Source organism: Vitis riparia, chromosome 11, assembly GCF_004353265.1.
Source record: "Vitis riparia cultivar Riparia Gloire de Montpellier isolate 1030 chromosome 11, EGFV_Vit.rip_1.0, whole genome shotgun sequence".
NCBI classification, from domain to species: Eukaryota; Viridiplantae; Streptophyta; class Magnoliopsida; order Vitales; family Vitaceae; genus Vitis; species Vitis riparia.
The window spans coordinates 6,760,827-6,788,256 of record NC_048441.1 but is presented as its reverse complement, the minus strand read 5'-3'; the positions used below and the strand labels follow the sequence as shown (position 1 = coordinate 6,788,256).

Below are 27,430 nucleotides of genomic sequence, written 5' to 3'. Positions count from 1 at the left end.
AGGTGAATAATTGGGCCGGCCCAGTATTGAACCTACGTTCTACACCGCTTTAGGGTTTGTTTGCCAAAAGCATTTGATCATTGCTTCTCCAAACGCTGCGTTTCGGTCGATTTCTCAGTTCAAGGTTCTGCTCTAATCTCTATTCTCAATTCCATCGATCCATTTCGAGTTTAGATACAATCGTTTGGATGCTGAGAAAATGCTTTAGGTTAGATACCATCATAAATTTTTCATCATCGAGGGATTGCACTTTATCTCAAACTCATATGACTGTTTGGCTTAGATGAACGGAGTTTTCTCTTTCTCTTTTCTTGTTTTTTTCTTTTTGGATTTTTGGCAGCAAAGGAAGTGAGAGAAAACATAGGAGTCAAAATGTGGTTTTCTTTTATTTTTCAATCGAGGATCGCATTTCACTCTGCTTTATAACTTGGAAGTGCTATTGCTCGAAGTTTCGAATTCCAGGGTTTCTATTTGAAGAGCTGTTTTGATTATAGCTCAGACTGAAATTTTTGTTTGATTAGCTGTCTTTGCTATTTGAGAATGTTTTCTTCTATAAAAATAGATTTAGTTTAGATGCCAAGAAAATATGAAAAAAAAGAGGGTAATTAAAATTTTGAATTTTAAGGTTTTCACCAGGGACCGGTCGGGAATATAGAAAATTCCACTTTAATTAAAACTTGCGCTGATTGTTTGGCTTAGTTAATTGGCGGTTTTTTTTTTCCTCCTTTTTTCGGGAAGGCAAAAGATGGGAGATAACGCAGTAATGAAAATTGTGTTTTCTTTTATTATTCTATTTTCTTGGAAACCAAGCAGAGGGCTTGGGCTAGGGTTTCTCTTTGAATGCTTTTAACTTGTCAAAGTTATTGCTGAAAATTTTTGGAAGAAAAAAGTCCAGACTCTTCTTATTTTTCTAATATATATATATATATGTTTTTTAATTCTCTTTTTTTTTTCTTTTTAATTTATGTTTGGTGTGAACAAATTTGGTGGTTGGATGACAAGGTTTAAAGTATCGACCAAGACCGGTATGACTCGGCCAGGTCGTATCTATCTAGGCTAAGCCCGATACAAAACTGATATTTGAGTTTGACTCGGAGATGGTCTAGGTCGACTAGAAAGGGAGATCCAGCCTGGAACTCGAGGAGAAAGGGAAAATGTTTGATTTTGAAGTGGAATCTGGATTATTAGAGCTAGAAAGGTGGTTTCCACTGGGTTGCAGATGGTTTTATTCAATATTCACTCAATTGCAAAGGAAGAAAAAATGGGTTTGAAAGAGAAGAAGAGAACAGGGAGGAAGAAGAAATGGGTATTGGGTAATGGGTTCTTATGGTTAGAGATGGGGGAGGAAGAAGAGTATTGGATGATGGATTAATGGGTTCTTATGGATTACCCAATGGGTATTTGGGTATTTATACAATGGGTAAAGAATGTAGTGGAATTTATACAATGGGTAATAAATATAAAGAGATAAATAGAAATATGAGAATCCAGGTATAGTTTATAAGAATTAAATTTAATTATGTTTTATATAAGCTACTTATAACTTTTTTAATACAATTATATAAAGGTCATAAATTAATCTTTGTTAGCTAGCATATTACTGAAAAAAATTGACAATTACTTGTGTCAAAAACAAATGTAATGGTAATAAACAATTTTAAAAATTTTATAATTAATTTAATTTAACATGAGGTTATTAAATAAAATCATTTTAATATTAAAATGAACCAAACATACTTTTTTAATTATTTAAATAATATTAAATACAACTAAACTTAAAATTTTATTTTATTACTTTTTTAGTATATTTAATTGTATATATCTTGCGTATCATCCAATACCAATTTGAGACATTGAGACCAATGTGCCTCAAGACCTCTCAAGTCAATGACCGAGACCGTGACTTTGAACCATGTTGGATGATCTGAGAATTGGGATATGATATTTGATGCCTTTGAAAAGTGATTATGATTGTTATTGTGTTATTGAATACATTAGATGATTTATGGAATGGAATTACTTGTGTTGAATGATAATTAGGAAAATGAAGGTGTTTATATTGTTTGAATTAGGTAGATTTTTAGCTCATGCTATTGTCTCATTTTGTTGCCTTTGCCATCAACTACATTCTGATTGTTTGCCTTTTTTGCTCACTAATTCTTTAAGATATAAACTACTCTTGATGATCAATTCTTCAACCTAGAGTTTGCACACTTGTAGGTAATGAAACCTGCATCTAACACTTGCCTTCTCTCTACAAGGGACTCTGCTACTAGAGATCATCATCCCTGCAACACTTCTTTGGCTTTTAGTCAGTATTTATGGAGACTTCATAAGCACTCTCGATTAGGCCAATAGATCAGAATCTTTTATGTGGTCTTGGTTTCCATAGGCAAATAAAGACTTTATGAGAAAGGCATCCAACCAAAAAACAAAAAGAGCACAGACCTAGTAGCAAGAAGTATACAAAGATTGATGAAAAGGGAAGTCTTTATATGTTGTCTGCCCCTCCCTTTAGAAAACATAGCAGCAAAGTGAAATTGAAACTCTGGTTGGACTTTCCATTTGGAAAAAAATGAATTGAGCATTTTTGTAAAATTGAACATTTTGGTAAACACCCACCTACTCAAGCCTCAGCATTTTTGTGAGATGGCCATTGTCTTCATATATTCTCTGTTCTACCACCTGGAGGCCTTTGCAACCTTCTGTTCTTCAAAGCTGTTCTTTTGATGGCCATACACACACACACACACACAAAGAATTATCCCATGTACACTGTACTTCTGCTGCCTCTTTTCAAAACTATATGTATGTCCATTCTGAGTCCATCTGTATGTATAAACCCAAGTATAATCTCCTGCAACATTTTTTGTCCAACAGTGTTGTGGTTGGGCATTCACTACATATGACCAGAGCCACCACCCAGTCCCAATTACTACCAAGAAAATGATCCTCAAACATTCTCCACACATAGATCAATGCACTTCTGACCACCACCTTTTCTATTCTCCTAAAACAGTTTTTTTTTTTCTAAAAAAAAATTAATTTAATTTAATTTTATCAGAGTTCGCTTAAAATTGTTTTTACCATCATTTTTCTGACATCCCATTTAAGCACTAAATTCAAAAAAAGATTTCTATGCTTCATCAAGTAACCACTAAATTGCCACCCCTCCCAAAAAAAACACAATATTACCTCAAAGCTCATCCCACTCTTTCCTGGTCTGTAATCATATTCAAATGGAGGCTGAAAATTTCTTCTATTTTCTCGCCTTTCTTGAGCTGGAATCAGCACTCACTTTCCTGGGACTTCTATGTCCCTTTGCTCCCCACCTCGTGTCAATTATCTCTAATACCCACTAACCATGAACTTTCATCCTTGAATTTGTTGCAAGATGCACTGACAAGTTTTCTGAACCCTTTAAATTCCTCTTTAGCACCCAGTGCAACACATTGCTAACTTTCATTCCTATAATCACAGGAATTGTTCTAAGTAGCACCACTTGCTCCAGCTTGACTCGGATCAACAAGTCATCTTTCTGCATTCCTCTGACATAGAAAATTCATTTAGGCCCTCTATATCTCCCTTAGGAACACAATTCATTGAACTTTATACTCAGTTCTCTTTCCCATACTCCCCTCTACACTATCCATAGTGCAAGATTCCCCTGCCTTCTTGCGTACTCAGCCCAACTTGTAAATTCTGACCTTATTGAAGGAGTAAAAGCCCTTCCAATCAACTTGAAACATCCTACATTTTGTGGGAACTTCCATTCTTCTCTCCAAATAACAAGCATGAGTCACCAACTTATTTGTATTTTATGGCCGTCTCTTGTTTTCTATCAGTTATGACATCCGGGCATCTACCTTTTGTAGTTTTGAGATTTCAAAAGGCAATACACAGCAAAGTCATGGGTTCGTCATCAGCTGACACTTTTCCAGTCATGCAGGTATGATTAGGCTGCTTTGTATCGTTGCACAGGAAACACTTTGCTTTCCTTTTACTTCATGCTTATTGATGATTCTTATGGTGTAATGATTTCTGTCTTAACATTATCCTGTTTGTAATTTGTATTCAAGTATATGGTTATGATCAAATTATATATGTTCACTTGTTTCCTATTTAAAATTTGCTTGAAGTACTTCTTAGCTAAGGTTCACAATTATGCTTGTTGATCAATTTCCTGTTGTGAGTATAAATTAGAAGCCTAACTGCCATTATTCCTTTACCCTTATGGTATCATGACAATCCAAGCCCCTATCCCTCATGTTGAATGAATGGAAGTCTGGTTTCAAGCAGAATGCTATGAGGCACTCTGTCTTACCAGAATTGGAATCATATTGGCTCCTCTTGAAATATTGCTCTATTTTGTATTATTATAACAACAATGAACACATGGCTTATTTGCATCATTGACAGCTTTTTGTCTCCCTCTCAAATTATAAATGCCCCAGTGCTAAAAAAATATTATTTGGCTGTATAGCGAATGCATGCATACACACATATGCCTTTTGTTTTTTATTTTTGTTGTTGCATGGTTGCTATCTCACAAATGTTTATGAACAGGAAATTATGCTCGAGTTTCGTGCAGGTAAAATGGTTTTTGAGGGAACAAGAGTCACCCCAGATACACGTAAAGGACTTGTTCGTATTGCAAGGGTATAATAAATTACAGGCAGTTTATTGTTACTATTTGGTTACAATTTTTCTGATAATTTTTAAGTACAATATGAACATTTAATGTTGGTATTGCTTTAATTCATTTTTTTGAATCAATGTTTTTCACTGACCTTTTAAGTGAATTTCCTCTTCTTGTTTCTTTTAGGGTGAGGAGGGTTTGGTCCATTTTCAGTGGCTTGATAGAACCAACAATGTCCTTGAAGATGTATCCTAGTTTTTAAATTTTCCATTTTTACTATGGTATTACTCAACTTTAATCCATTTTCTTATCCTTCACACATGCAAAAATGTGTTTCATTTTTTTTTTTGTGCAAAACATATTATGGTTGAGTTTCGATTTGACTGCGAATAGATTGGATTTCTTGGTGTGTTCAAAGTTGTTCAGATTCCATGTTGGGATTGACATAATGTACCATGTGATCTTCATATGGTGGTCAGCTAACATCTATTTGGTCGATTTTTTGGCTTTCGGGTGAAGCTAGTTATGTTTGATACAATATATTAATTTATTTTTGGTATAGATATTTTTGTTGATATATATAACATTTTCAATGCAATAAAATGGTATGATGAGGGCGAGGTTTAGATCTCATGATTTCTGTGAAGGCTTGCATACAGGACTTGGTATTTCAGAATCTGCTGATCCTTCAAGGTTTGCATGAGATGCCGAAAGAGAAGATGGCAAGGTCTGCAATGATGTTGGAATGAATCCCTCACAGAATGCTTAACCTTTTAAGAACAATTTTGACAACACACCATGATAAGTTTGAGGGCCTAGGATGACAAAGCCCTAGTAAATTAGCCATCTTGTGTAATGACTGTACACCTTTTGGATCAAGACACAGTTGTATCTGATGGTCCTTGAGGCTTGTAAAATGTACATCCTTACTCGAACATTGACAGTTCAAGGATGAGCATAAAGACCTAAACCTGTAGTAATACTATTTTCTTTCCTTGGTATGGACACCTTGTTACCACCCTACCTACTCTATGGAAAGAATAATTTTCTGTTAGATTATGTTTCATAGTGATGGTTCTGAGCAATTTGAAGATGCTTGATTTCTAGGTCGGAACTTTGTCAATTGATTAATAATAAGCTTGCATGTCATTCGGACTCATTTCTGTCTCAGGTCTGAGATGAGTCTGGTTATGCCAACATCAGTCTGGAGAACTTCTCTAGTACGCCAGGTGGTTATGTTATTTGTGCATTTTTTTTTTTTTTTTTTTTGCAATCTAGAAAGAACGAAGCTTTGGTATTGTTAATTTCTAGTCTGCTTGCATGTGATGTATGGTTGCCATGATGCAACTCTTTTTCTTTTGAGGCTTATCTAATGTATTGTTTCTATAGGATCCATGCCTACATAGGATATTATAGAGCTTAATATCATTATTATATTTTGAGATATTATATTGGGTTTTTTGGTATTCCTTTGGTTTATTAATTGGCAATTTGTCTTTTCATCTCCAGCATTATGTATCTGTGGAAGACATACTTATGTTAGTATTTTTGTGGTTATAATTATATTTTTCAACCTGTAGTTAGAGCTATTATATTGAGACTAGTTTTGAATGCCAGGTCCTGATGTGTTAGCCAAGGTGTTTGACACACACACACACACACTCATTGATTAAAGCTCTTTTTTTTTTTTTTTTTTGTGCCATGATGCTGAAGGTAATGATGTCAACAGGTTGAGATCTTCATATGGGGTTGATGCTATGCCAGAATCATGTGGAACCTTTTATTTTGAAGGCCTTGCTATAATGTGTTGTGTTCTTGAATTTCTTGGGTGTTTTCAATATTTATGGATAGAGACCCACAGGGGGGAAATTGCATCTTCATAGTTCTCATCTTTTTCGAATAACTGGTCAAAAGCCTGTAAAAGCTTGTCTTGATTCCTGGTTTAGGTTCTGATGGCCTTAACACCATAAATGCATGAACAGAGAATATTTATCAAGTGCTCCTAATTTGTCATTGAGACCATTGTATAGATGAAGATTTTTTAACATAATGACATATTATGGATGATTACTATTGGTAGCAGATGTATTGGGGTGTCTAGGGAAATAGAAAGGCAATGAAATGGATCCTAATGAGCTGAAAAGGTCAGCACGTATCTATTTGGCAGTGTCTCTAAGTGCTATGAATTGTAGTGCTATCAAGGATGGTGATATTGATTATGCTGAGCGTAGATGGGAGAAGGTCCATTTCACTATTGATGCACTAATCCAAAGGTATTTTTAGTCAAAACTTAATGGTTGAGTTAATGATACATCTCAATTGAGGTGTTTGGTGATGTCTTGGTAAGGAAGGAGGCTTTTAAGCAGATAGGTTTCTCGGATGTGAAGGAAAGGGAAGGAGTTTTATCTTCAATTGAGGCAGAAGCAAGAAATTTTGCAAGGGAGGAATTTAAAAAATGTGCTCTAATGGAAGAAGTTTCTTGGAGACAAAAATCAAGAGAAATATGGCTAAAGGAAGGGGATAGAAACTCTTAAGTTTTTTCATAAGATGGTTAATGCTCACAGAAGGAAAAATTTCATTGTCAAGGTTAAAGTGAATGGGGAATGGCTTACAAGTGACAGGGAGCTGAAAGAGGGAGGAGTGGGGCCTTTTAAATCTCTTTTCTTTGAGGAAGGGGGTAGAGGCCTAGTATTGAAGGGTTATCATTTAAGGCATTGGAAGAAGAGGAGGTGAGGAGTTTAGAGGGGATTTTCTTAGAGGAAGAGGTGCTAGGAGCACTGTTGGAATTGAATGGCAGCAAAGCTCTAGGCTTGGATGGCTTTTCGATGGCTTTTTGGCGTTTTAGTCGGGAATTTGTGAAATTCGATGTGCTGAATTTTTTTAATGAGTTCCATGAACATGGCAGATTTGTTTGAAGCCTCAATACGACCTTTTTGGTTCTGCTTCCGAAGAAGAAAGGGGTTGTTAGCCTCAAGGATTTTAGGTCGATAAGTTTGGTGGGGAGTCTTTATAAGTGGATGACAAAAGTATTAGCCAATAGGCAAAAGAAAGTAATGGGAAGGGTGATTTCTAGCTTTCAAAATGCCTTTGTGGAGGGAAGACAAATTTTGGATGCAGTGTATATAACAAATGAGGCAATTGATTCAGTGCTAAAGAAGAAAGGTAATGGTTTAATATGCAAGCTTGACATGGAAAAGGTTTAGGACCATGTAAATTGGGATTTCTTAGTAGCAATCCTTGCTAAAATGGAGTTTGGGCACAAATGGATAAAGTGGATAAAGTGGTGTATTTCTTCTTCAAGCTTTTCTATTCTAATAAATGGAACCCTCTCTGGTTTTTTTCAAAACTCTAGGGGTTTGAGACAAGGGGACCCAATTTCTCCCTACTTGCTTTTGAAAGCTCAAGAGGGTGGTTTCATTTCAGGATTTATGATTGGGGGAAGAGGGGGTGATGGAGAGGAAATCTCTCATCTCCTTTTTGTGGATGATACTATTATTTTTTGTAAGGCCTCTCAAGAGCGAGTTACCCACTTGTGTTGGTTGCTTATGTGGTTCGAAGCCATGTCAGGGCTGAAAATTAATTTAGAGAAGAATGAGGTGATCCCAGTAGGGAAGGTGGACCTGTTGGAAGAGTTGGCTTATGAAATTGGTTGTAAGGTGGGAAAGCTACCCTCTTCTTACCTAGGGCTGCCCTTGGGGGCCTCTCATAACTCTATGGTAGTATGGGACGGTGTGGAAGAACATTTTCAAAGGAGGCTTTCGTTATGGAAGAAACACTACCTTCCAAAAGGGGAAAGACTCACTTTACTTCAAAGCACTCTAGCTAGCTTGCAAATCTATTTTATGTCCTTGTTCACTATACCTAGATTGGTAAAATTGAGATTGGAGAAGATTCAGAGGAATTTTTTTATGGAGAGGAGGGGCTTTAGAGAAGAAAGTACATCTAGTCAAGTTGTCAACTATTTGTAAGGTTAAGTTAAAAGGAGGGCTTGGGGTTCGGTCTCTTTCGTTGTTCAACAAGGCTCTCCTTTGTAAATGGTATTGGCGTTTTGCAAGTGAAGGGGATTCTCTATGGAAGAAAATCATAAAAGGAAAGTTTGGGGAGGAGGAAAGGGGGATGGAGGTCAGGAATGGTGAGAGATTCCTTTGGTGTTAGGGTATGGAAAGAGATTGAGAAGCATTGGGAGCTTTTTAAGTCTATGACTTCCTTTGTGGTGGATAACAAGAGGAGGGTAAAGTTTTGGAAAGATAGGTGGTGTAGTGAGGAACCTTTATGTGAGATTTTTTCATCCTTGTTTGCCTTATTTGATTCCAAAGAAGCTTGGGTAGCTAATCTATGGGAGTATAGAGGAGAAGGTGGCAATTGGAATTTCCGTTTTGTTAGGAACCTAAATGATTGGGAGTTAAGTGCCATGGAGCTTTCTTTCTTCACTTCAAGGACATTCATTGAAAAGGGAACAAGTGGACAGAGTGGTTTGGAAGGGTGGGAACAAAGGGGTCTTCTTTGTTAAGGGGCTTTATTTTGTGTTAGAGGCTGGTGGTACAATCCCTTTCCCTTTAAAAATAGTATAGAACCCTTGGATTCCTTCAAAGGTGAGTTTCTTCACTTAGGAGGCTTGTTGGGGAAAGGTTTTGACTTTGGATCGGCTTCAAAGAAGGGGGTGGACCTTGGTCAATAGATATGCTTTATGCAAAGTAAAGTTGGAGACCATAGATCATTTTCTTCTTCATTGTGTCAAGGCGAGATTATTATGGCAGCTAGTGTTTTCCATTTTTGGTGTTCGGTGGGTTATTTGTAAGACAGATAGGGAAACCCTCCTAGGGTGGAATGTGACTTTTATTGAGAAAAGGCGCATTAAGGCTTGGAGAGTAGCCTCTACTTGCATTTTCTGGACACTTTTGAATGAAAGAAATAGGAGATTTTTTGATAGTGAGGAATTGTTGGATCAAAGGCTAAAAAGTTTATTCCTAAACAATTTCTCTATGTGGGTTAGGGTGTATATAGGTGGAGGATATACACATTTGATTGATTTCATAGAGTGGTTGGGCATTGGGATAGGGAGGGGGTATTTTTTTTGTACCCTCTTTTCTACTCTTTGCTTGTTTTACTTGTATACTCCTTGTATACTCTTGCGCTTTTTTTAATACAATTTCTTACTTATCAAAAAAAACTGTTTTGAGCAAAATGATCTTTTAGAGGCTTATTGGCGTCTATTATTTGAGGAACCTCTTTGTTCAAGGAGTTTGTTAGGGGGACTTCCTCCTTCAAGTTCCATTTCCTTGTTGGCACTTCTGTATTTGATTTAATATTGTGTGCATATGGGCATTTCCTCTAGGGTTGCAGTAGGTATTTAACCCCAAATTAAACAATAGTAGACCATGTTAATTTGCCTTTGATGATCCTCATATCAAATTGTGGGTTGAGCACATTGAGGGCTCTCTTAGGCCTCCATATGGAGGGCGAGCTATTTTTGAAGCCACACAAGGGACAGCGATTTGACTGCAGTAGTTGTGTTGTTCACATGTTGAGGAAAAATAAATAAATAAATAAATAAAACAAAGATGGGACACTAAGAAGAGAGAAATTTTGCTCCTCTTTCAATGGTAGCTAATATCTTATTTCCTATTAAAAAGAGGATCCTTTTCATCTCCTTTTTCTTCATCATTCTAGCTTGATAATCCAAGAGAATGTGATACTTTGGATTGAATTTTATCACAATTTTTTGGCTGTTACAATGTGGTTTTTGTGATTCGGCTGCTCTGTTTGTATGTGGCTAGGAAGGTTGATGAATGAAGGTACAGCGGCTTGGGATATTTTTTTCCCTAGGTGTAGTGATTCCGTATGATTTTGTATGTGCCTGTGTTGGAGGTGGGGTAGGAGTGTTGATGGGTGAAGGTACTGCAGCATGGGACTTTTTTTTTCCCATGTGTAGTTGATTCCACATGAAGTTGTATCTGTGTGGTGTGTAGGTGATTCCAAATGATTTTTGTCTTGTGTTAAATGGTTGTCTGTGGTTTAGGACTGTTGGATGTTGGTGGGTTGAAGTATAGTGGCTTGGGATATTATTTTCCCATTTAGAGTTGAAGTTGCATGAGTTTTTCTTGTGTAAAACTCTTTATATTATGGGGCTCCAACCATTTTCAATGTAGTTTTGCAAAAGGGTTTAAAAATGCAGGAGTCAGAAATTTATTGGGTGGTGTTCAGTTTTCTATGTGATGGTGAAAGCAATTTGTTCTTTTTCACCCATGGACAGTCATTGACTATCTTGACATTAACTTCATTGACTCATGTTGCAGTTAAAATTGTCACTGCATTTTTTTTTCTCGAATTTCACAATCTAGATTGGACCTTGACCAAGATCACTTGCTTTCACAATGTACTTCTTCCACCTTATCATCTGTTATTACTATTATTTTCATAACTGTTCAAGTTATTATTGTAGCTGTTCATTCTATGGCAAAAAAATTGTAGTGCTCCTTGACTCAATGTACCATAGGACCAGATTGTTTTTCCTGATGAAGCAGTTTTTGAGAAGGTATCTGATCATTTTAAATTGTTCAGCTTTTCAAATTTGGTATGTATTTTTATGTTTATAAGATCTTCATTGTGATTTTTCATGGTTTATTTAGGTCAATCAAGCATCTGGAAGGATTTACATTTTAAAGTTCAACACCGACAATAGGAAGTTTTTCTTTTGGATGCAGGTTAGGTTTTTTGATCATGTTTTCCATTAATTTCTCTAGCAGATAATGTGGTATACATTTTTGAGATTCTAACATATTATTTTCTGACTTGGTTTCAGGAGCCAAAGGCTGAAGGCGATTCACAGTTATGCAACTCAGTGAACTACCACATCAATCGACCCTTAGGTATTTGGAATTGATTCAGTTTTACAAATTTCTACCAAAGTTGCTATTTTTTTTTATAAGTAAGCGATAAATTTTAAAGATTAAAAAAAAAAAAAAAAGACTATACACTAAGATACGCAGGACGTACACAATGGGTATCAAAAGGCTATGTCATAGAGAAAACACAAAAAACTGTTCCCTCTTAGTCAGCTCCCGCCTAATCTACAAAATCAATCAAGGGCATTGAATATTTTTTTATATATACATGCCAACCCCTAACTTGAATCCAAGGGAAGAGTAGTTCAATGCTATTTTCTTATTGTAACCAATTTCTTTGATTTGATAAGACTGTAAATTTCAGTCCCTTATTGCTTGGTATTCTTTTTCTCCTTACAATTTGTTTTTACCAATCCATATGTGCTTTTAAGCATATTCTTAAGATTGGATTCTTTTATCCATTGCCTTTTTTACAATGGTTTAAAAGAATTAAAATGTCATACAAATAAAATTAGATAAACTTCTTTTATCTATTGCATTTTTTATAGGTAATTTTTCTTTTTTGTCCCTATTGGGACTTGAATCTAGAACCTCCCATAAACCCGCCCAACCCTTTACCACTTGAGCTAGGCCATTTTTACAATGGTTTAAGAATTGAAATGTCATAAAGATAAAATTAGCTAATTTCTTTCTTTTTATTTATTTTTTTAATTTGAGGGATAGACTCAAATCAATCATAATTAATTTACAATTGTAATCCAATGAGTTCATGCTTATTTTCAATATCAAACATTATTCCCTATAACAGTGTCAATCATTATTCTCTATAAAAAGGGAGATGCATGTGTTCCTCTCACACTAGATTCTTTTATAAAAGAAAGAATGAATTTCATAACTTGAGTGAAGGAATTAATTAAGTGTAAGGAGTTCATTTTTCTCGAGTTAAACAAACACAAAATATTACAAGTTTAAGAAAACAATTTTATTTTCAATTTCTTTCTAATCTCTTCTAACTGCTTTGGAAGACCCAAAAAAATGTGAGCATAAGATATTGGAAGAGAAGGTTGAGTAAAAAAAATGTGGATTTGAGGTATTTAGAATGCGGTTGAGAGAATAAAAAAGAGATGGTTTGAATTCATATAAGTTCTAAGATAAATAATTTAGATTTGAAAAAATAAGATAAAAAATTCAAGTAGTATTTCTTACCTATCATCTTATAACTTGAGTCATTATCTGTTATAACTTGAATCATATTTTCTTCACTAAATTGTTCCATCCATTTGTCAAGTAATTCAAACATTTTTTCTTGTCTTAATCATTGAAGAAGCATCAATAGATTCCATAAACATTGTTCCCTTTGAACAATTAGCCAAAAAGTTCACCAACATCCATCCAACATAATTGAACATCCATTTTTTTCCATTCCACCATATGATCCTTCATCAAATCCTTTGTAAGAGTCAATTTTTTCTAGAGGTTATTAACTCTTACCTCATGAAGATTTAGTCCCTTCATACCCACATGATATTGATCAATAGCCTCAATTAGTAGTTGAAAACTCAGATGAGTGATTGCATTAAATGGAATACCAGGCTATCGGCCTTACACATCCACCTTGTGATAAGCATACAAGCTCTTTCTCTTGCTTCTTTCCGCTCTTCCAATTTTGAACAACCACCTCTATATTAAGAGTGAAGAAAATAATCCATGGAACCTTTTTGTCTTGATCTTTTTAATGAAGATTTCATTGTCCTACCACTACTTCCCCTTTAGTTACTACCTCCACTAGAAATATTAGTGACACCTATTCTACTATGTTTTTTTTTAATAAGCAATAGAGAATATATGTCAAAAGCGCTGAAGGGAAGGTGTAGCACAGTACACACGAAAGCCATTCTATTCTTAATCTCATCAAAATCTTCATCTTGAAAACCAAACAAATCTTCATTCACATTTTGGTTCTCCATGTTATTTTGTTCTTTTTTATTCTTTTTTGCACTCATATAATCTTCTATTTCTTCTCTAACATGTTCTGGACGTTTTGTACACTTTTTAGCATTTATATCCATTGATAAGATGTTTGTGTGTATGTATACCTTCTGTTAATTTGTCACAATAAATTGCATATAAGAGTTTCAAGTCTTTTTCATTTGGCAAACAGACATATTTCCATTTGGGATTTATCCTTCCACTTGCACTTGAGTCTACTTGAACTTGACGTTGAGTATTTGTCCTTAGAAACGAATTATTTATACTAGAATAAAATAATTACAATTAAGAAAAAAAAATTGAAAAGTAAGTTGTATATCTAATATTACATAAGATAGGATTATAGGAATATTACATAGTATAGCATAAAAAAGTAACTAAATAAGTTTCACTACTTAAATCCAACGGCCCCTCACTATTTTGTTTGTTGCTCTGAAATCTAAACATTGAAGAGTGAAAAAGGGCTCAACAAAATGTAGAAACAGGGAATGTAATATTTGCCAGTTTGGCTAGCATCCAATGGTTCAAGTTACTGTTAGTTGAGCAGTAAACTGCTAGGATGGGAACAGATATTATACCATAGTATTCTTTTTTTTTTTTTTCTCTATCAATTAGAGTCGTCATACCAATATTCATTTCTATAAAAAATAAAAAATAAAATCAAATGAGAACCAAATAGAAGGGGTTAGAAAAGAAAAGGAACAAGAAATAGAGAAAAATACCAAGGGGCTGTCAAAGAAACTGAGAAAGGCATGTCTCCTCTTCTTATTCTCCTCCTCTTTGGCCTTTGACTCTCTCAGTCGAGTTCCAGCCCTAATCTGATTTTTATTTTTTATTTTTATTTTTTTTTTGTTAACCAACAAAACGCAATGTTTGGGGATTTTTGTTTAAAAAAAAAAGAAAAGAAAAAAGAACTGGGGTCAAAACAATGTCATTTAGACTGTTCTGGGAGGAAAAAAAATGCAGAAGCTGGCCTCTTCAAGAGCCTTGCACTTGGCCAAAGGTGCATGCCTTTCATGCCTAGGCAGCACCACCTTTAACTGGCTGCACCTGGAGTGAGGTGATGCACAGGAGCTTTGTGTCACACTGCATTTCAGCTAGGCGCACCTGTTAAAAGCATGTATGGTGGTACCCTAAGCCTTCAAAACACCCTTAGCATGATCTGAAGGCCTTTACAAGCTTTGTTTAACACTTGGTGAGCATGCATATACCCACCATGCCATGTGCATCAGTTATCATAGGCCATGCGCACAGCCCATGTTGAGGCTTGATTTGGTTGAGATTTGTCGGTGGCTCACAAGATGGCCCTCAAAAATCAGACAATGTTGTGGCAACATTGCAAAAGGCTTGCACCATGGGCACAGTTCCATGGTGCATCAGTCATGGGGTTGGGCATGACATCCACTGCTAAGGCATGCAGAACAATGTTGGTGGCACACTAAGACCATGTTGATGGTACACTGAGGCAGTGGGCTGAAGAAGGGGAAGGTTATCTTTGGTAGTGCATATACAAGGTGGAAAGTAGCCACATGCAAGGTAACTGTTGGGAACCAATATGCTGGTTGGCTGAAGGCAGACCCAGAAATGTGTAGGCAACACACCATCAGAAATCATTTGGATGCAAGACACAAGAGGCATAAGGATGGTGGTTTAATGGTTGGGCAGTTCAGGTGGTTTAAGTAACTGCCCAACTTCCCTTAACTGACAAGGACAATTGTTAGAGTCTGGTTGTCTAATTTAAATGGACAATTAATGGTATAGGGCTGTACCTGGGATGCATATATATGCTGATGTAATAACCTGATATGCATACAACAGGGGACTTGTCTTGTGATAGGCAAGGTGTGCAGTAAGCAATTTTGCATCTTGTATCAACTTGAGTTAATACAAATTGGGACATTTGCTGCTGCAAAATTCTGGCTGTTGATCTTTCATTGCTTTACCTAGACAAATCACACAGAGAAGGCTGACTAAGTGGGACTTAGCATCACACTTCACAGGAAAAGAGAAAAGGAGAAAACAAAACCAAGACACTGATTTTGTGTGTGACAAAATAGCTATTTTGATTAGCTGAAACTAACTTTCTTGCTACATAATTACTGAAATATTAACTTCTCATTCATTGCTAATTAAATTAAGTGAAATACTCCCAGTACAATAATTTCAATATCCAAAATAAACCTAACTTCTCTGAATAAAAAAGAAATAAAAATCTTGTCTTTCTTGCTAGTGTGCTCTGCAAAATCTGGTCAAAGCTTAGCCTGATTTGTGGTGTGTTATTTTCTATTACAAGACTTTGTGGTTTGGTTTTAACTGCAAAATATCTCAATGAATTCTATCCTCTTTGGATGCACAGCCAAAAGCTAAATGGTCATACATTTTTCCATCAAATTTGAAACTCTGTTTATTTTCTGTCAAGTAGAATTCCTCGGTGAAGAAGAGCAGGATGTGTCAGGCCCAGTACAAATTTCTGAAGACATGGTTGAGGATGATATTTCATCAAGGTAGACCTCTAGACTCACTGATGAAATGCATTAGGTTGTCTGATCAATCTTTCTGCATGTTGATGTATGCTTGTATTATATTTAATATCTGTAATCTTTATGTTTGGACTCAGGCATACTGCTATGTTCATATGTTGAGAATGAAATTATTTCATTCTTTTAAAATATCATTGGATGTTTACTGGAGGTTACTCTAATGTGATCTTTATTCTTTGATTTCCAGAGCTGGAAATTTAGTTGGCCCCAGCCTTGGTGCAGAAGTGACAAGTGATGTAACCTCTTTATCTGGACCAGTAAAATTGGCGGATCTGCAAAGAATTTTAAGTAACATTGAACCTGCAGGTATCAATTCTCGATTCTGTTCTCAGAAGAAATAGTTTTTACATTATGTTCATAACTGAATTTCTGAGTACCTATCAAAAAAAAAAAAAAAGAATAATAATAACAACTGAATTTCTGAGTTTTGACTCTTCTGTTATGTGATTGTTCATGTTGCAGATGGTGCTGGAGATCCAGATGAAGGTAATGATTTCACTCGTTTCAGTACAGTTGCTGACACATTCACCTTACATGCAATGTTTTTGGACTGTATATTCCAAGGGCTGTCTGGGAGTTGTGACCCATTTTGCTATTAATGTGCATAATAAGCCATATGCAGGATGCTCTAATTAAAAGTCCTATCTACTACATCTGTGGTACCTTGGAGAGAAGGGATGACATGGCAGGCACCACATCACCCTTTACGAATTTTTTGGATGTGGTTCAAAATGCTAGTGGGGAGTACTGTTCTCAATTTTAAAGTATCTCCCAGTAGCATTTTTGGAATTCTTTAAAAAATCTAAAAGCATTACTGAGAGGAGTGCCTTTTTTAAGTTATAGGCCATCACTACTTGGAGTAGCATTCTGGGTATCTTTTTAGAGAAACTAGAAATGCTACTAAAATGCCAATGTTTTTGGACTTTATGAAAATGCCTAAAAATGCCAATGTAGGTATTGCCTTTTCAGTCCAAATTGAAAATTCAATTTGATTGGGACTACATTTTTTGGGCTTTTTTTTTCCTAATTATGGAAAATGGGACTGGGATAGTTCCTGTGTTTAGGGCAATATTGTTTGTGATTTATTGTTAGGGGTTTAGGGTGTAAGGATTGAGGCTTTTTGTTAGGTGGCTCAATCATGGTGGGTAGGAACTTCAGTCTTTGAGCATCCTGCATAGGGCTTTATATGCCTCATCAATAGCAGTGGCCTCTTGTTCTGGTATATCAGACTGCTTAGGAACGTATCATTTAATGTTCATCTCCAACTTTAGGCGTCATATCATAAATCCAGTGAAGGCACATTTTCAACTTATATGCTCCATGTGTGAAGAGAGCATTATCCCACCTAGTGATTCATGTTATGAAGCAGTGAAGAAATGTCATGAAGCAAATAATTGATAAGGCTGCAAGCTTATATTAACATAAAGATGTGTCATGAGACCTAAAAAGTGTGGGACAATACTTAGAAGGCATCATGCCCTCAACACACCTAGGAAGAGAGGGACCTCAAGCTCAATCCCCCTTAATTGAGGCATATAAAAGGATGATCAAATTTTTATATAATGTAGTCTCTAATGTCCTTGACTTAGGTCTCTATTTGGGAGGTGGCGATTGGGGTGGGGTTTGGGACTCAATGTTATATAGAATTTCCTGTTGGTTGGTTGGAAGAAAGCTTATGTAGCGACTCACACCCAACCATATTGATATTGTCTGTTTTAAACCTAAAGGGATCCTCACGACTTTAAAACGCATCTATAAGGTTAAGATGAACCCATACATATATAACGTCAGGAACTTTCTCTCCTATCTGATGTAAGACATCACAAACAACCCCCACTCATGCAAACACAACATCCTCGTCGTGTCCATGGGATTGTGGACCCAAAAAAAAAACACCCGAAGGGTTCAAACAAACCACCATATCGGAGTTCGAGATTGGCTTTGATACCATTTGTAACAATATGCACCTAACCTTGTTGATATTGTCCACTCTAGGTTCAAAGCGGACAAAATCTATACAATTGAGTGTGGGTTGTTACAACCAGAAACTTCCCCCCTATCCAATGTGGGATGTCACAAACAAATCCCCTTGAAAAACACAACATCCTTGTTGTGTCCCACAGAATTACGAGGTCAAACAGACAAACATCCCCAACGAGACAAAACAAACAAACACCTCATACGGGGCCAAACAAACACTCACACCAAGGTTGAAGATCAACTTTAATACTATTTGTAACAACCTGCACTGAACTGTATAAATATTGTCCACTCTAAGCCTAAATGAGCTCTTACGGCTTTAAAACGCATCGATAGGGTTAAGAGGGGTCTATACTTGTATAGCACCAAGAACTTTCTCCCATATCCAATGTAGACGCGTTTTAAAGTCATGAGGGTCCCTTCAGGTCCAAAGCAGACAATATCTATATGGTTGGGTGTGGGTCATTACAATTTAATTGTCCTTGGGAAGTGGAATGCCCTTGGGCGATCTTATTTATCTTTTATATTCAAATATTTCCCTTTTGGGTAAAAGTTGCCTCTAGGATTGATAGATTGTAGGATTTGGGGAGGGTAGGAGAAACCACTTTGTGGGTAGAGAATATGTGTAAACAGAAAAGAGATGGAGTTTTGGGGTTTGGTATGATCTCCTCAAGGAATAAAGTCCTTCTAGGGAAAAATTGTTGTGGAGTTTTCCTAAGAATTTTTATACTTTATAGCATAAGGTCATCTTAAGCGTTTTCAGGACACATTCTAATGGTTGGGATTCTAACATTGGGGTTAGGTGGTCACATCATTGTCCTTGGAAGGATATTACTCACGTTTTATTTGATTTATCTAATTCTACTTTTTTCCTTTACTCCCGATGGTACAAAAGTTTGTCTTTGGAAGGATGCATAGTTAGGTGATTGACTTTTTTAAGCTTCAGTTTCCAAATTTATTTAGGGTTCAGATAACTAAAGATTTTTCTATTTCTTCTGTTCTAGTTCCTCTACCCCTTAATCATGGAATTTCAATATCCATCGAAACCTTTTCAATTTAGAAAATGAGGAGTTAAGGACCTTTCCTCCTTATTACATGTGTAAGTTCACCTACCTTCCTAGATGCGACAGTTTGGTCACTGATACCTTCAGGACTCATTCTTTTAGAGTTCTTACAGTTTCTCCAACCTTGACTCATTTTTGTTGTGCCAAGTGCATTTAGAATTCAAAAGCTCCATCTACGGTTGAGGTTTTTACATGGTTTGTGGCTAATAAGAAGGTTAATATCAGTGATATGCTACAGGTGTGAAGACTTTACAAAGCTCTCAAACTGGGTTTGCATGTTATGTGCTTGTAGAGTGTTGAATTAGTTGGTTGATCATCTTTTTTTTTTCATTGCCCTTTAGTACTAAGATGTTGGCACGAATTGTTTAGTCTTGCCAAGATTGATTGGTGCTCCTATGGTCATAGTAGATATGTTAATTTCTTTTAGGGGCTTTGATAGTTTGCTCAACCGTGGAGTTCTTTGGTTAATGGCTATCTTGTCTTTGATATGGTTTTTGAGATATGAGAGAAATGCTAAAATCTTTGAGGAAAGATGGAGACTGGTGGAGGCTAATTGGGATGTGGTTTACCGATTCTCTTTCGTCACTGTTTATGCTTTTGTAGGTTGCCTTGGACCTAATATTGTTAGATTGGAAAAATGTTTGTTACTCATACATGTGTAGATTATGCTTGATTGGTTACCTTCTCCAGTAGGTTCAATAGAGTTAAAATTTTAATCGGTGTTCTTTAGGCTAGGAGGTACAATTAAAGATCATTTGGGTACAAAAGGGAAGGCTTACATTAAACATGCTGGAGTGGGTTCAGCCATTAGCATGAAAATACTAGCATTATTGGAGGGCTTGGTGTAGGACAAAGCTTCGTATCTATCCAACTTTTTGTTTTTTTGATAAGCAAAAAAAGATATATATATATGGTAAAAGGGAGTACATTAGAGTACACAGGACATATTACAGGCACAAAAAGGCAAAGCCACGCAAGAGAGAACACCAAAATCGACTCTCCCTCTCTTTCTAACACTCAACAAGATCCTAACCAATCAACAAAATCAATCAAAGGCATTGAGCCTTCCTTTATGTACATCCCCCCACTCATGCTAAGAGGATCCTCGGGAATAAACATTAGAACTTTTGATCCAACATCTCATCGTTCTTGTTATTTCTTGATGTCTAATAGGAGAGGTTCATGGAAGTTTGATGTTGGAAAATTATATATAATTGGTTGTGAGGTGGGATGCTTCTTCTCTTTGGTCCCTTGGTTAATCAAAGATGCAAACCTATTAGCTAAGCAAGGAGCAACTCACTTAGTTTCTTCTCTTGGAGAATTTTTTTCCTCCTTGAGTGCATGGAGTATTTGTTTTTTTATCCAGAGTTTAGAGTGCTTTTCTGCCTTTAGTCTATGCAGATTTATAGTTCTTTTTGTGGAAGGGTATTATTCTTCTACTTTTTGATCAACTATCATACATCTTGAAAGCTTCTATGTCCTTTTGTTTATCATTCAATGCAATGAATATGTTTGTTTATGATCAAAGAAAAAAAATTCTATTGATCAGTTTCATAATTTTTCCCCCATTTAAAAAAATCTCAAATTAGATGTTGGTGGTCTTTTCCTGGAAATTGATTTGGATATGCAAAATAGTTGGGAAACCTTGTAGTAAAAGAGTTCATATTGATTTGGAGCAGTCAAAAGAGTCCATAAAACCTTGGGTGCTTCATATTCTCTTCTCATTCTAGTTTTATCTTCTTCTTCTCTTTCTTTGTGACCTTATTAAAAGATAATCAGATCAATTATTTTCTGGAAACCAATTTAGATCTGCCAAAGAATCCATAAGAGTTTGGATGTAAAATTCATGTATAATCCTCATCTTCTCTCTGTGTGATCTTGTTAGCAATATGTTAGTGGGCTTTTGCAAAATGGCATATTGGCCAAAATTTCCCTGTATCCTCTGGTTTTCAGAGTACCCCTGAAAATATGACCAGCAATTATTTCCTGGAAACCAATTTTGATCTGCCAAAGAGTCCATAAAAACTTGGATGTAGATCATATGTACAGCCATTTAGTTTAGTAGGGTCCTGTCAAAGAACACAAGGATTTATGTGTACCATGTTGGTTACTTTATTTCTGACTTTTTTTTTATCAGATCACTTCTGGATTTTCCATAGCATATTCAATGAAATTATCTGATTCTAGCTATGCATTTATAATGTGTTAAACAAAATTATCTGATTCTGTTTTATTGTTCTAGGTTTGGGATTAGCAGATATTTTAAAGCCTGATTTGATACTGCCATTGATTGAGACATTACCAATGGAACAACGTTTAGCCTCTTACTTACCTGAGGTATTGCAATTTGCTTTTTCATTGTTTTTTGTTTCAAATCCTTTAGTCTTATGTCACTGTTGGAGATAATTCTCTCTTCCTTTCCCTGTCCTTTCTTTTCTTCTGTGTGTGGGGCAGGGTCAATGGAATCCAGAGGATTTATTGGAGTTGCTGCAGAGCCCACCTTTTCGCCAACAAGTAGATTCATTTACTTATGTGAGTGATTTGATCCCTCCCATTTTCTTCCATTACTGTTCATAAGATTGTTTTGGATCTTATGAGATTTAGTGTTTCCCCTTTGTTAATAAATAGGTACTTCGAACAGGGCAGATAGATTTGTCTCAGTTTGGAATCGATCCAAGTAAATGTAAGTAGTTCGTATAGCTTTAAAAACTTAAATCCTGGCAATGAATTTAACCTCGCTGAGAAAATTTTCTTCTTTTATTTAGTTATTGTTTCATTAGTTTACAGACTTTTGGTGGCTAGATTTTTTTGTTTTAAAAGAAATAATTTTTCCCTTTTTCCATGCAGACAAGTTCACTGTTCTCTCATTTCTAGAGGCACTTGAAGATACAGTTTGCAAAGCATCACAATCGGGACAAGATGATAAGGATTCAAGATCTCAAACTTCTTGTAATGACAACGAGCCAATGGATGAGGCCCAGTAACAGTAACCGTCATTGTTAGTGCAAAAAAAGAGGGGAAAATGTGTTGGTTCTAACGGTCAAAAAGGTGTTGGGTTGTAAGATTACAGGTCACAAAATGCAAAACATTAGCACTCTTTTAAGATTGATTTTTACATAGGATGTCACTATATAAATATATATGCCATTGCTCTACCCTCAACAGGCAGCTAATTTTTGTGCAAAATCCAATGTCTGCTGCCTTATAATAAAAACAGCATAAAAGAGGTTAATGGATTGGGTTATGTCACAAACAAATGAGAATTTCATGGGTTGCATTGCCATTTTTGTATTTTGGTCCATCTAGGCGGCATACACTCTGAACTTTGGGCTATTTGATTGAGAGCGTAGGTAACAATCCAATTTTTTAAATTAACTTTTTGTCCTTTTTTGTCTTATTTTTGATAAAAAAAGTCCTCATTATTTTATTATAAAAATAACCTTTAATTTCAAAAGTGACCCTTAACAATTTATTTATTCCAAATCCCAACTCCTTATTTGTTAGTGAGAATGGTGACTTAATTTGGATTGAAAATCTATTTATATATCTGGAATTAAGGATATAGAATGAAATTGGTCGAATAACCGTATCTACATCAATCAACATCTATTAGTATTTAATTCAATTAAGTGGTTTCATAAATAAATAAGATAGGGTAGCTTTTTCTTGATTAGGTCAGTGAGATCATGAAACATTTAGATCTTTTTATCTTTTATTTTTAATGGATTTGCCTACACCAATACATGATTTTCTTTTAGTAATAATTAATTTTTTTATTATTTTTTTTTTTACCATTTTAAAAACAAATCCAAACAACACTTATTAAACATTGTATGGTCGGTATGCACCAACATGTCTCTAATGGTTTTGTTAGTTTCTAGATAATACTAAGGAAAAAAATAATTATAGAGATGGAATTTATGCTTGGAGATTACATTTTAAAAATAATTATAATATTTTAAAATTCACATCAATTTCTCAATAACCACTTGTCTATATAAGAGTAAAGCAACAAACAATATAGCACAAAAAATGGGCATTGCCCAAAGAATTGCTGAAGAAGTTGCTAACACAAACCTGCTATGTACAATGTTAAAAATAAACAATCAAATAAATTAAAGTTAATATTTGTAGCAAAAACAACCGGTTGAAAAAGGAGGCACACCGTCGGATGTAAAAGGGAGTATTGATTTTTATTCGATTTTAATCCAAAAATAGTAAGAAAAAAAAAATGTTAAATACACTTTACGTTACAAGAAGAGCTTGTTAAGTGAAGAGATAAAGATTGAAATGCAAAGAAAAATATTTATTATCTAAGTTCAAAATTGTTGTACTTTAAAGCTAAGTGGGAATATCACAAATAGTTATGCAAACATTTCTAAAATAAAAAATCAAAACTAATAACTATCTTATTTCGAAAATATTTGAGAAATTCCACTTCAAAACTATTAGTATAAAGTTTATTCTTTCAAAGTTTGAGTTAGAATATAAAAAAAAAAAAAATCAATTTTATAATTTATAGAGGGTTTATAAATAATGTTGAAATATTGTTCTTTGATATTTTTTTGGGAACAAAAAGTTAGATTTTGAATTTAAAAAAACAAAGTGTAAAATACAAAGAGATTGATGGACTTAGCCTAAAAACACTATCAAAACCCAACAATAAATGTTGATTGGAAGGGAGAATCAACCAAGCAAAGAAGAGTAGTCAATTGCTTAATTGAGGTCCTTGAGAGCTCAAAATGCCTCAAAAACCTATCAATATCACTACACATTTTTTGGAGCTTTGACCCAAAATAGTGCGTTTTAAAAAAAAAATTCCAAAAAATAAAGTTGTTTTCAAAATAATGTCCGATCTTCTGTGCCACATAAGCTGCCATGTCATAAAACCATAGTTGGTAACTACGGTTTCATTTTTCTAAAGTGGTTAGAAACCGTAGTTACCAACCACGGTTTTAACTTTAAGTTTAAAGCCGTAGTTGGTGACTACGACTTTGACTTTTTTTTAAAATGGTCAAAGCCATAGTCACCAATTGCCGGTTTTCACTTATATATATTTATATATAACTTTAATTTTTTTAATAAAAATATTATATTATTTTGATTTTAAATATACTTATTTCATTATTTTAAAAATAATAATATACGAAATTAAATAATTGATATTTTTAATTTGATATAAAAAATATATTTTAAAATTTTATTAAAACAATAGGCACTATATTTAATATAAATATAATTAATTAATTAAAATATAATATAATAAATTATATTTATTTAAAATAAATAAATTATAAATGCCTATTTAGAAAAATAAAAAAGTAATATAAATTATTATATTAATTAATAATTTTTTATATATTATATATAAGTGGTATATAATACCTCACACACACACACACACACACATATATATATATATATATATAAAAGTTTAATTTAAGTTTAAAATTTATCACATTTTTATTTAAATATATAAATAAATTTTATTAAAACAATTGACACTATATTTAATATAAATATAATTATTTAATTAAAATTAAATATAAATAAAATATAATAAATTATGTTTATTTAAAATAAATAAATTATAAATGCCTATTTGGAGAAAAAAATAATATAAATTATTATATTAATTAATAATTTTTTATATATTATATGTAAGTAGTATATAATATCACACACAGATATATATATATATATATATATATAAGTTTAATTTAAGTTTAAAATTTAGCATATTTATTTAAATATATAAATAAATTATTATCATATCGATATAATATTATGAACTTAAATTAAAATATGATAAATTTTAAACTTAATTGAACTTATATACATGTGACATTATATACCACTTACATATAGTATATAAAAAATTATTAATTAATATAATAATTTATATTATTTGTTTTTTAATAGGCTTTCATAATTTATTATATTTTATTTATATTTAAATATAATTAACTAAATATATTTATATTAAATATAGAGTATATTATTTTAATAAAATTTAAAAATATATTTATATCAAATTAAAAATATCAATTATTTAATTTCATATATTATTATTTTTAAAATAATGAAATAAGTATATTTAAAATCAAAATAATATAATATTTTTATTTAAAAAATTAAAATTATATATAAATATATATAAAGTTAAAACCGCAGTTGGTGACTACGGCTTTGACCATTTTAAAAAAAGTCAAAGTCGTAGTCACCAACTACGGCTTTAAACTTAAAGTTAAAACCATGGTTGGTAACTACGGTTTCTAACCACTTTAGAAAAATAAAACCGTAGTCACCAACTACGGTTTGATGACATGACAGCTTATGTGGTACAAACGCATTAGATCGGACATTATTTTGAAAACAACTTTATTTTTTGGAATTTTTTTTTAAAACGCACTATTTTGGGTCAAAGCTCCATTTTTTGAACAAAAAATCATAAATTAATAGCCTACAAGATACTTCACCTCTTTTTGGTTTCAACACCCTTGAATTTTATTCACCTCTTTTTGGTTTCAACAACCTTGGATTTTCAAGATTTTATCAAATCTTGTAAAATCCTTTATCTTTCAAACCTTATTTCTTTATGTTAAAAGTCAATTTTAGAGTAAGAAATAACTTTTAGTATTAAGTCAAAATAAAATAAATAATATATTTTTAATCTCAAATCTCTTTCACATTATTTATCTACATATAGTGAGTCTCTTTTGTTAAGGAGTTTGGATGAGAGATAAAATGTAAAGAGAGCAAAAACAGAGCAGAACAAAGAAAACATATCCTTTAAGAGAAATATAACATATCCTTCTTATTTTTTGTATTTCTGTTTTCCTTTATATAGAAGAGTTTACAAAGCAATGATTGAAGACTAACTAATTCTATTTTTCAGCTAAGTCTAAAACTAACATGAAACTAATTTTGTTTATTTAGAATATTCTGTCAAACACGCCCCCTTAATCGAAATGGGGATACCTTTACATTGAGCTTGACCTTAAGAGTATTAAATTGGGATATAGACAAAGGTTTTGTTAGTATATTATTTATCTGGTCTTTTGTAAGCACATACAGAACGTCCAATTCTTTTTATAGCACTTTGTCACGTACAAAATGGACATCTACTTCAATGTGTTTTGTGCGGACATGTGCAACTGGATTTGCATCAATGCAAGTTGCCCCAATGTTATCACACCATATTACAAGACATGAAAAGCTAGGTACTTGTAGTTCTTTTAGTAAGCCTTATAGCCAAGTCACCATTGTTACTATGTGAGCCAATGCTCTGTATTCTAATTTGGTGCTCAAACTTGCAACAACTTTTTGTTTACATGAACTCCATAAGATAATGTTAGGACAAAGAAAAACACAAAAGCCACTAGCAAAGCTTTGATCATCAACACAACTGACCCAATCGACGTTTGAGAAGCTAGTGAGACTGAACTAGGAAGCAAGTTGAATGTGCAGACCATGATCAATACTCCCACATAAGTATCTGAAAACTCGTTTACAAGCTTTCTAATGCATATCAGTTGGACAATGTAGAAACTAACTCAACTTGTTTACAATGTAGGATATTTTTGGCTTAGTGATCATGAGATATTGTAATGCTCCAATAGTGTTGTGATACAACTTCTCATTGTTCAATTTATGTCCTTTCAAACTAGATAGTTGTAGTCATATACTTGCTAGTGTAGGGCAACTTTTGGCTTGTTCTATGTTAGTTCATTTTAACAAATCAAGGTACATTTGGATTGAGTTGGATAAAGTCTTATGAAATCTTGAAATGCTTCAATTCCAAGAAAATAATGTGACTCCTAAGTCCTTGAGTGAAAATGAGAAGTTAAGTTGGGGTTTTTCTTAGTAATGAGAATTTCATCCACATACACAAGTAGAAAAATAGAGTTACATCCTTCATTATATACAAACAAGGATGTGTCATCTTTCGAGTATTTGAAACCTCATTTGAAGAGAGTACTTTGTAATTCTTCAAACCAAACATGTTGTGCTTGTTTGAGTCCATATAATGTTTTATGTAGTTTGCATACTTATTCAGGCTTATCAAGATCTACAAATCCTTCAAGTCGAGACATGGAAACAGTTTCTTGCAGCTTTCCATTTAAAAATGCATTATTAACATCAAGTTGTTGAATCTTCCAACCCATTGTAACTGTTATAATTAAGATGATGTGTACAATAGTTGGCTTTGTGACAGGGTTGAATGTTTTTTAAAATTCAACTCCCGTTGTTTGATGAAATCCCTTTGCTACAAATCATGCCTTGTGATGTTGAATTGAGCCATCTAGGTCAAATTACACCCATTTGTGACCAACAAAATAATAGTATGGAAAACAAGGTATTAAAGACTAG

The 27,430-nt window shown here is 34.0% G+C and overlaps 1 protein-coding gene across 3 annotated transcripts; it reads left to right on the top strand.

The window, feature by feature from the left end:
• LOC117925066 (26S proteasome regulatory subunit RPN13) lies at positions 1–22,289 on the top strand. 3 transcript variants are annotated; one of them, XM_034843886.1, is made up of 14 exons: positions 1–124; positions 3,876–3,949; positions 4,567–4,659; positions 4,826–4,885; positions 11,136–11,174; positions 11,269–11,343; positions 11,442–11,508; positions 15,896–15,977; positions 16,201–16,319; positions 16,476–16,499; positions 21,300–21,394; positions 21,512–21,589; positions 21,686–21,740; positions 21,905–22,289. In XM_034843886.1, the coding sequence occupies exons 2-14, from the start codon at positions 3,911–3,913 to the stop codon at positions 22,039–22,041; spliced, it is 963 nt and encodes a 320-aa protein (XP_034699777.1). In that variant the 5' UTR covers positions 1–124; positions 3,876–3,910; the 3' UTR covers positions 22,042–22,289. The 3 variants fall into 3 exon arrangements, with proteins under 3 accessions (XP_034699777.1, XP_034699779.1, XP_034699778.1); XM_034843888.1 differs by having other exon boundaries at positions 31–124; positions 3,846–3,949; XM_034843887.1 differs by lacking the exon at positions 1–124 and adding an exon at positions 184–208.
• Positions 22,290–27,430: the final 5,141 nt, after the last annotated feature.